Here is a 10,611-nt window from a genome sequence, read left to right as displayed (position 1 = left end):
GTTTCTCGGGGTTTGACCAGCTGTCCCGGGCTAACCCTGCTTCTCGCTGAAGATGGAGGAAGTAAAAACAGGATTACCCTTAGCTACAGATCCACTGCCTTAGTTTCCACCACCAACTGCAGTGCACAAACACACGTTAGGCACAGGAAAGAAAGAAAGAGAGAGGACACACTAACAGTAAACACAAACAAAAGGGTGATGGGATTATTTTACTGCATGCACTGCTGAGGTAAATCTCCGCTTGGCTTTTGCGTGGTGAAGAACAGCTCTTGTTTTATTTGTCTTCTGATTCATAGATTATATATAATATGTGTATCTGATTTGCAAGGTGGGGGGAGTGTTTTCAAAGTTAAGTTTAATTATATAGCATCTCGTTTTGCACCGTGATGTGATCAAATGACTTGTTGCTGTTAACCAGTAATAATAAGATATAGATACTATATATATTTTTTCTCTGGGAGGGATGCATTGTGGTTATGATTAGGGTAATGATTTCTGTAAAGGACGCTCAGGGAATCGGGTTGAAGATGATGTCTTCTGCCTTAATTTATCGTCCCTTGCTTGTAATCTGTTTCTGGGATGTTAATCGATTAATCAGTTCTCATCTCTATAGCTGTCATGGATTTGGACTTGTTTTGCTTTGTTTTAACTTGAATTCCAAGAAAGGTGGGGTAGCTTGGGATAAATTGCAGCTGTGTATCTATCCCAGGTATAAGGGAATATCCAAATCCTGTTGGAATTAAACAACAAAAACAAGCTGGTATGACACGTAAAAAGGCAGCAGTTAAATCACTTTGACAGGTTCTGGTGTGGGCAAAAGAGATGGACTTAAGATTTAATTTATTATTACTATTTTGCTAAGGACGAAAAACAGTCCTGTGAAGTTGGCCTAGGTTCTTTGCTGGGTTCCCCCTGACTGTCCCTCCCCTATCCACCCCCCCTCCCCTTCTTTCAGTTTTCTTGTCTTAGCTTTTGGTCGATTCTTAAGGAACCGGTGGATCAAGTTTTTTCTCTTCTTGTTAATCGCATTGCTGTAGCACTGACTGACCTCTCTCTCTCTCTTTTTTTTTCCTCTTTCCTGAAAGTACGTGGTGCCATTCCTGAGTGACTTTTCCTACTAGACCATCCCAAAGGGACGAGGGGGAGGGGTGAAGGAGGAGGAGGTGGTGGTGGAGGAGAAGGGGGGTGTTCCTTCTCTCTCATTTCTTGGTTTTGTTTATCAGCCGATCTGTTTGCTGGATTTGGGCTCGGAATGACCCACCTGTAAAGTGCTTTTCCTTCCTCCTCGCCTTGAACTCTGCAGGGGGCTTGGCTTGGAAGGGGCAAGGAAGGGAAAGAGAGAAGGGGGAAACACAAAAAACTTCTTTCTTTCTCTCTCCGTTTATCTTCAGCACGACATTGTCACCTCCTCTTTGAGGGGTTAGAAGAAGCTGAGATCTCCCGACAGAGCTGGAAATGGTGATGAATCTTTTTTAATCAAAGGACAATTTCTTTTGTATGTACATTTCGTTTCTCTTTCTCCTTTTCTTTCTTTCCTTCTCTGAGGGTTAATAGTCTTTTCATTGATGGGGCAGACTTCTTTCGCTTCTCCCTGACGTTTCTTTCTTAATATGTGTGTGTTAAATGTGTACATTTTTAAAGAGATAAACTCATTTGTAAAATATCCGAAGAAACTGCTCCCCTTTTAAACTTTATGGATGCCTTTCTTTAAAGCCTTATGTAATCATAATTTGAAAGAATTTGGTAACAGTACAGCAGGTTGAAATTTAAGTGCTGTGTAGTGACTGAGTTGGGAATTTGATCTGATTATTCCATAAAGAAGAAAAGTTTTTTTTTGGGGGGGGTGGTTGGTAGGGAGGGTGGTGGTGAAGAAGGGGAGGGGAGGGAGAAGGGAAGTGGTTTTGGAGACAAGAAGTGAAGCTGCCTGTTTTCCAGTAAGTAATGGAGAAATTCCAGGAGCCAGGGCTAAATATACTTGGCGATCAATACAGAAATGGCTCATTGTGAATAATTTAGCTGCTGGTGCAGTGAGAGTTTTTGAAACTAAAGGCAAAAAGGACCAGGGCCAAAGGAAAAAAAAATAAGTAAAAATCATCTCAGGACATGTCAATTCTTTAAACTTTTTTCTTCAAAGAATACAGTTAGCTTATCGATCTTTTCATTATGTGGAATCAAAGCTAGGGGGTGTCATCTCATACAGTTTATTTTTGTTTCTGAGAAGTAAGTTCTTGTTTTGTGTCATTGGTGCATGAAAATTATCCCCCAAACTTTACAAAAGTGATCCCCTTCCCCACAGCAAAAAGTGTATGAATTTTTTCAAATTGGAATGTATTAAGTAGGCTCGGCATTAGTAGCCAACCATGGTCTGGCAGTAAATTAAGGTTATATTGAACAGGTGCTCACACAGAACTTGGGGCTGGCTAAAATGTCAATACAAGCCTGGCAGTTGGGTAACTGCTGCAGAAACCTTCCAGAGGTACTTGGGCACGAAGTTGTTTTGTTTTGTTTTGTTTTTCCTCTGTTTGTTTGTCCTCCCCCCTCCCTTAGAACATGATGAACCAACTTGCAACAATTGTGAATAGAGCTATCTGTATACTCGGAAAGTCCTCAGACTGCAGCTTGATTGTAGGAAGTAGTGAATGGTAAAATACTTCAGTCCCAGTTAAAGCGGGCACATTTGAGGTGTATCCCCTTCCTCTTCTTTTCCCTCTAAACGGAGTAAATTCTGATGAAAAGAGTCATTACTTTCTTGATACAGCCCATCTCACAGCACACTTATCTTTCCTATCCTATCTCCAGCAGGAATCAGATCATTTGCAGAAAGAGTTCAGTGACTTGCAAATGAGCACATGCAGTACACCATAGTATGTTTCTTGGGCACAGGTTGCAGCCGCAGCAACGTGGGCTAACTGCTTGGAGCTTCAAATAAGTTAAGCATTTAATGGCAGAGACTGAAAGGAATCCTTGTGTTAAGGGTATAATCTTTTGTATTGCAGCACTGCACGTTGACTATGGAAACAGAGGCTATTGATGGCTATATAACGTGTAAGTATTCATTTTCATTCATCTGTTATTGGTAAATAAAAGCATGTTTGTTACCTGTATTTTAACTTCTGAATTGGAAATTTTTATCAAGAATTGTATACTCTTACTGCCTGTTCACAGTTTCACCTTGTGAATGAGTTTGAGAAAACAGCAGGAAAGTGAAATAACAAGGAACTATAGATACATACTTGCCATATTAAGGCTATTATTTAAGTCAGTAATAGTTTAGCAGATCAAAACTTTCCTACTTGATTTTTTTCACTGAAGTTTAGACTAGGTTAGGTTACATATATGTCTACTAATATGGCATCTACTAAATATTTAGTACTCTGTAATCTAATTTTTCAGACACATGATATGAAAGAGAATTAGCTCACTTCAGTTGACTTTTTTTTTTTTTTAGCAAACTCTCAAACATCCAACTCTCTGACCAACGTTTTGAAAATACTCATTAAAAATACCGGGTGCTTAATGATTAAGTTAGATGTTAAAGGAAAATTTTTTTCAAATAGAAGATACTTTAGAAATTAACTACTCCATTTGTCCTTATTTTACAATTAAGATGAATGTGGTAGTGAAATTTTGTAAATGTTTTATTGTGTGCTGGCTGTGGCTTTTCATCATTTCATTCATTTATTATATATTTCTAAACTTTTCCTTATAATTTTTTGAGGAAAAAAAGTACTTCATTAAAATTTCAAGACTATGCATGCTTTGCATATATGATTACAAAGTTGGTAATTAGATTTTAGGTGACAGTGAATAGAGACCAAAATATTTTATTTTGTGAAAACAGGTGACAATGAGCTTTCACCTGAAAGGGAGCACTCCAATATGGCAATTGACCTCACCTCAAGCACACCCAATGGACAGCATGCCTCACCAAGTCACATGACAAGCAGTAAGTCTTCATTTTATGATTTTTTTTTCCTATTTCTCTAGTGATAGACTTGAATTTGTTAGGTCTGTAGGGTCCACTCACATTGTGGTGTAGCTGCTGCTATAGATTTTGCTAAAGAAAGAACAACACAGATTTATTCCTGTTCATTTTGGTATCATAAAACATGAGCCTCCTTACTAGTCTGAACTATCCCAAGGTGGCATTTGGGAGCTGGTGCTTACCTGTATCAGGTAAGAAATGTTAGGCTTTGCTGGTTATTCTTTTGTTTTGCCAGGTTTATGACAATTTATTTTTTGTTGTTGAGTGAAAAAATATGGAAACATGTTACTTCATAGTAAAAAAAAAAAAAAAAAGGAAAAGGAAAAAGTTATCTTCTATTGCCTTGGCACAAAGCTAATACATTAGTGGTAGAATCGTAGAGTTAGTTGCTTTTTTAAGAAAACATGAAAGTTTCTCCTCTAAAGCACTGGAAGTAATATGTGACTGAAAATTTGTAGAACTCATTTACATCCATTTCTCTGACAAAGTGAAAGCATTTTGTTTTAGGCTGTCAGAAAAGAACTGAGAAAATTTGGAAGGATATTTTGAACTTGCTGGAATAGTTTTGGCTACTCTTTTTGATAAAGAGTCATTCTTTATATCAAGATATAGCAAACATTGTTTTTGTGTAATAAAAAAGCAACTTGCATGCTGTCGGTGACAGAAGATAAATACTTTATTAAGGATTTGGTTTGTTTTCTCTTAATTATGATGCTTCATAAGTTGTCAAGTGCACATGCTTTATTACTCCTACTTAAACTTAATTTGAAATCTGTTTCCCTTTTACTTCTGATATGTGTTATATTCTTATATAGAAAGGACATCTGACTTCCATCTAAATGCAATTTAATTTAAAAGCTTTCTATTTGGGTGACATGTGAAGGAAAGCCATTTCTTTTCTTTTTACAGAAGATTTAATAACAAGAAAACTGAATCATATGATGAATTATAAGCATATTCTTAATATGTTAATTCTGATTATCTTGAGAGAACAAATTTTTCTTTCCACTTCCCTCTTATAGCTTTCAAAACTTGAGTTTGTTGTAAAGTTACTAGCTTCATAGGTAGTTAAGCCTTCTGAATTATAAGCAACAGTATATAGAGTACCGGTAAATATGTTTTGCAGTTTGTTATCTTTAAGCGACTCTAGCTATTGACTTGAAAGTTTGAGCTGTATGAACTTGCTTTACTTTTTAAAAAGTTTTCTTTGTTTTTATTAATGGGAATTACTTCCTAGGAAGATTTCATTCTAGAAGCAATCACTGAAATTCCTTTATCACATAGGAAGAAAAATTAATAGTAAGGGAGTGCATATTAAATTATAGTGCTAATCTCTTGTAATGGATCTTGTAGCATTAATTTTTTTGCTAGTTGACTATTTGATAAAAGTTACATACTGTTGTAATATAGGGAGTATAATTTTTACATTTTAACATTTAATGTGACTAGGTCCTTGGCAATATAGATTTTTATTTTTCAGATAATTTTCATTTAATTTCCTAAAGCATAAAGATAGATTGATATGCAGTTTCTGTTAGCTTAATATTTAGCTTATATCGTCTTTAGAAACGTTGAGGATAAGGGGTAGGTAATAATAGGTAATCAGACTTTGTTATCCCTGAGCCACCACTAGAATATCAGCAGGAAAATGCTTGTTAATTGGTTAATTAGATCCTTTATTTGTGAATTTGATTTTGGTTTTGAAGTAATCCTTTCTAAAAGGCAGTTCACTCATTTATTTTGAATAAACATTGCAGAGTTGTAGACATGATCAGTTTGGACAAATAAGAACTGTGCTTTTGACATTTGAGTTTTTCTCACCCAACAACAGTAAAATTATGTTTGGTAAAGAGGTTTTGTTTTTGTTTCTTCTTTTTTTTAACTTACTAGCCTGTGGCAATTCCATCTTAGTAGAGTTTTTGGCTAAGCTACATGTGTTTTCATGTTCTTTTCCAAAGAGTTGCAGGTTAAATATTTTGGCTCTCACTTCAGAGCTGTCTGTCGCAGCCTTTACATAGCCTCTATTTACAGTATCTAGGTTACCCACTTAGGTGTTAGATGGAGAAGATACCCATTTTTCCTCTCTTTTAGATCTAGGAGAATATCAGCATTTTAGATTGGCAAAGCAAATAGCACTAGAGAGGGACTCTTGTCTGTTAATTAGAATAAGAAACCTGTAGTTGGTCACTCAGATGTTTTTCTGTGACTTGGGATAATGATTTGTACATTTGCGACTTGGCAAATCACTTGTGGCCGAGATCACTAGTTTACCTAAATCTCTTTATATGCATTGCTGACTTTATTCTAGGGAACGATCTTATTTATTATCCACATTTCTTTAATATTTTCAAATAGTCTTCCTAAAGGGCTGTGACTTCCAGAAACAGAATTGCAATTTTGATTGAAAGTATTAGAGCTGAAAGTAAATGTGAAAACCTTTATAGATAGAATAAGATAGGCTCCGTAGCAGTAAGGCGGGGACAGGAGTACATGTGTAAGAGGTGAAAAGTTATTTTAAAACAGTTTAAAAAGATAAGAGAAATAGTATCTTTGATTTTTATGAGATAACTAACGTCCTAGCAGTAAAGTAACACTGCCATGTGAGAACCCACTTATTTTCACTGTAGGAGAGTCGTCAGTTGTATTCTGAGGTCATAGTCGTTTGTTTGGGTTATTTGACGACTATTCTAAGATGAAGGGTACCTGTGCAACTTGCTGCCAGCTATTGTATAAAAAGTAATGACAGCAGCTATCATTATTTGACAGTGCTAGAAGACAGCATCAGTGACTTGGGAGAGAACTAAAAATGTATAATGCCTGACAGTCTTTGGTTTTAAAATTCAGCATGTAAGATAATCTGAAAAAGATGTGAGAGGTATTCGTGAACTAACATTTTGTAATGACTACTTCCTATGTTTTCGAGTGAATTTTCTTAGAGAAATTTGGACTTTTTCTTCTAGAATGAGGATCTCTTTGATAAGAAGATGGGACATTGTTGCCTGAGATCATTAGTGTACATATTGAGTCTGCTGACAGTCTCCTGTGTCAGGGATGACAGTCTGTGCCTTGATGGCTACTGGAAATACACAGTGTTAAGTGATTTTAAAAATAGAATCTGGAAGTTAAGAATCTGAGACAGACAACTCAGACAGAACAATATAAAAATAATCCATATTGTATTTCGGCCCATCGGATGAGACTTTATTTTGTGATTCCTTCTGTCTCTGGGTTAGCTCATTTCCAATTCTTATATACTTGTTTCCGTATTGGTTTCAGATTATTCTGTAACTGCTGCTGAGTATTTTGAAAGGGTTTCAAGGTTCAAAAAATTGTAATTAATCCTATTTTCCTTATCATTGTCTACTTTTATAATGCCAGTAAATAAATTTTCCTTGGAGATAGCTAATGGTGTGAAAGTGCGTTGTGACACAAATTTTTTTCCTATTACTTTAAAACCTTTACATGGATCCACTTTGCAGTCAATACCATTTATCAGTCAGTTTGATGGGCAAGTGGCATGTATGGAATTGGAAGAAGTAGTAATTCTAGTTTTACAAGACTCTTACCAATAATCAGGTCAGCGAATCTAGTTTATTCTTTTCGGAGTGCTTCACATTCATTTTTTTTTTTTTTTCTTAGCTGGTTTCCATTTTTAGAACCTTGTGAAGTGTAAGTATATTATGGTTTCTATTTTTCCTGTGTGGAAATGGAGGCTTGAAGAAATCAGTTGTCTTCTAAGGTTCCTTAGGAAAAGGATGAAGTTGTCCGGATTGGGACACTGATACTACCTTGTGGGTTAGTTATATCACTGATATCTGTAAAATGTCATTATCTCAGGGTGCCCACCATGTCCACAACTGACCCATGTTTTAGTGACAAAAACAGTATTACAGGAGTAAAATAGGGTTATTATGAGGGTGGAGTGATAACAGATAATCTTGTTAAGTAGATGCTCTAATGCACTTTTAAAAATATGGCTTGTATCTTGAGACTCACCAGCTTTCTGAGTTGTCTTCTGTAGCTTAGCTTGGCAGTCACCCTTGGTTGGATTTCCACAGGACACACCCTAATATAACACCAGATGGACTTGATGTAAAAAGCTCATTCTGTTTTTCAATTGTAGTACTTAGTTTTGTGTATATATACGCAACATACCTTACATTTAGTTTTTACTTGTTAGAAAATATTTTTTAAAAGTTTGACTTGATTTCTTTATAGCTATCAGTGGTGTCATGGCCATGTACCAAAAGAGAGAAAAAAAGAAAGGAACTAAAGGAAGTATATATGAGCAGGGAATTAACAGCAAAATTGCTGTATTTTTTTTCCCTTTGCTCCTCATTCTGCCTACTACCCATCTTTTAAGCCTGCTTTGAAATAAGAATAAATGTCTGTCTTGGAGAAACAAAATAGCTCACTGTAGAAGTGTTGTTTATTGCCTCTATCTTTGTCTAAATTTGTCTTCTCCAATGAAAATACACTGAAAACAGTGTAACATGATTGGTTAGGGACATTTTGGGACTCTTCCTTTAAGCTGTCAGGAATTCAGATCTCTGGGTCCCATGCTTTTCTCTCCTTACTTTGAATATCAATATATTTTGATTTTATAATGTTCTAAAAGATTAGTAGCTGTGTGACAGTCCTAAAATGAGGTAGACTGTGTTGTTTTTCTTTGCGTTTTTCCTTTGTATCTGTTTATATGAATAGATGTAAGTATATTTTATACTTAGTGATCTGGTAGTAGTTTCATTTTATGAATTAATCAGGCTCAGGAATCTCTGTTGAAATAGATAAAGAGTATTTAGGAACTATTTTTCCTTATTATAAATGCTTAATCGCACTGGAGTGAGAAAGAGAAGAGGAGTATAATTTATTGAGTATATATAGGATGCCTAGTGCTATATACTAAGTACATCCCTCTTATTTCACTTACTCTCCACAACAGCTCTGTGAGGATACTCCACTTTATAATACCGAAAACTGAGGCTTAGAAGTAATCGATTGCAGGTGATTAAAAATATGGGCTTTGGAGTTATACACGGCCTTGTTAGAATTCTTGCTTTGCCACTGATTTGCTGTGTGATCTCAGTCATCTTACTTCACATCTCTGAGCTCCAGTTTCCTGTAGCATGGGGATAAACAATCCTCAATGGACTGTTGTGAGGTTTAAATGGGGCAATATATACAAAATACTTAGCACACTTCCTGGCACATGCTAACATCTAATAAATAATCACTGCTCTAACACTCAGAGCAGGCACGTTACTTTTGCACCAGTCCATGATTCATAAGAAAGCTTCTTTCAAATCTATCTTTATTTGAAATTCAGGTCTTTTGCTGTTTCCATTTTACTACAGAGGTCCATGGAACGGAAATAGGCATTTCTAATAATTTAGGGTAAAACTGGCAGGAAAAAAACCCCTCTGTTATTTAAAGGATCTGTGAAGATTTGGATTAGAAAGAAGTAGAGTTCGTCTGTATGGCAGAATTTTTTTTTTTTATTGGGCTTCAGTACTGTAAAGATACCAGTTATTAAGAATAGAGTAACCTAGCCATATCTAGAATCAGTTTTTTTTTCTTTGAAAATCTGTATCTAAAATTTCACCTCATTTGTTGCTTGTGGTAGAACCATAAATTCTCATTTGATGATACCTGATCAAGCTGTAGGCCAGATTGTTGTTAATTGTGCATTTTGAGGGTAATAGTTTAGGTGTTTTAAATTTGAGATCAACTTAAAATATAATTATCACTTATAGGCATTTGACACGTTGCTATATTGTTCTAGCTGATTAATTTGACAAATATTTGTAGGCAGTCTTTTATGTGTCAGCACTGTAGGCTAGATTCAGAGGTGAATGATATACTATTCTTGTCCTCCTGGAGCTCATACTCTAATTTAAAGAGACGTCTAAACAAGGCAGTGTTCTGTGATAAGCTCAGTGTTCTTATTATTACGGAGAGCAAGGAGTGGTGGAGTGGTACTGATTTGGGAAGACTTCTTGGAGGGAGAGGCTCTTTAAGCTGAGACTTAGTATATGAATAGGATTTAGGAGAGAAGCAGAAGGCTTGTTCACCAATGAACCCACAATGGGAGCTGAGAAATAATACAATTATGTTCTGGGAAATAAAGCAGATTGGTATCTATGGAGTGTAAAGTTGGAATCTTGGAATCTGAAGCCTGAGATGACTCTGGAGAATTAATCAGGGCAAGATAATGGAGTATCTTATATAAGAGAAAACTTGGATTTCATTTTCAAGGGAGCACAAGATTTAAACAAAGCTGATGACTGCAGTCTTCTTATTGACATGAATCATACCAGCTATAACAGGAGTAAAAATGTTGTAGATGGGGACCAGTCCAGAGGCAGGGACTTCTTTAACAGGCTTCTGCAGTGATAGAATGAAAAGTCATGAGAGCTAGTGGTAGTGCATATAATAAGGAATAGAAGGATTTGGGAAATAATAGCTTAAAGTGGACAGGACTTGGATAGAAGTCTTAAGGAGAGAAGAAATTTCATGATGATGATCTCTAGATTATTGGATAGATGGAGTAGGTTCCATCAGAGAAGATAGAAAATAGTGAAGCAGGTTTCCAGGATAAGATTTAGTTTAGTTTAATCCTGCATACA

General features: G+C 35.9%; 1 protein-coding gene across 14 annotated transcripts in view; it reads left to right on the top strand.

The window, feature by feature from the left end:
- The window catches only part of IKZF2 (IKAROS family zinc finger 2), a 178,915-nt gene that overhangs the window by 623 nt on the left and 167,681 nt on the right, over positions 1-10,611 (top strand). For 2 of the 14 annotated variants that reach the window (XM_060411256.1, XM_042244194.2), the window contains exons 1-4: positions 33-229; positions 1,392-1,495; positions 2,997-3,045; positions 3,842-3,946. In XM_060411256.1, coding sequence (XP_060267239.1) covers positions 3,012-3,045; positions 3,842-3,946 — 139 coding nt within the window. In that variant the 5' untranslated portion in view covers positions 33-229; positions 1,392-1,495; positions 2,997-3,011. Of the gene's footprint in view, positions 1-32; positions 230-1,230; positions 1,496-2,996; positions 3,046-3,841; positions 3,947-3,985; positions 4,177-10,611 lie in introns of those variants that run through there. The other 12 variants (XM_060411259.1, XM_060411254.1, XM_060411258.1 and 9 more) reach the window with 8 other exon arrangements.

The sequence above is a fragment of the Ovis aries genome, chromosome 2, assembly GCF_016772045.2.
Source record: "Ovis aries strain OAR_USU_Benz2616 breed Rambouillet chromosome 2, ARS-UI_Ramb_v3.0, whole genome shotgun sequence".
Classification (NCBI taxonomy): domain Eukaryota; kingdom Metazoa; phylum Chordata; class Mammalia; order Artiodactyla; family Bovidae; genus Ovis; species Ovis aries.
This window is presented reverse-complemented; position numbering and strand designations above follow the sequence as displayed.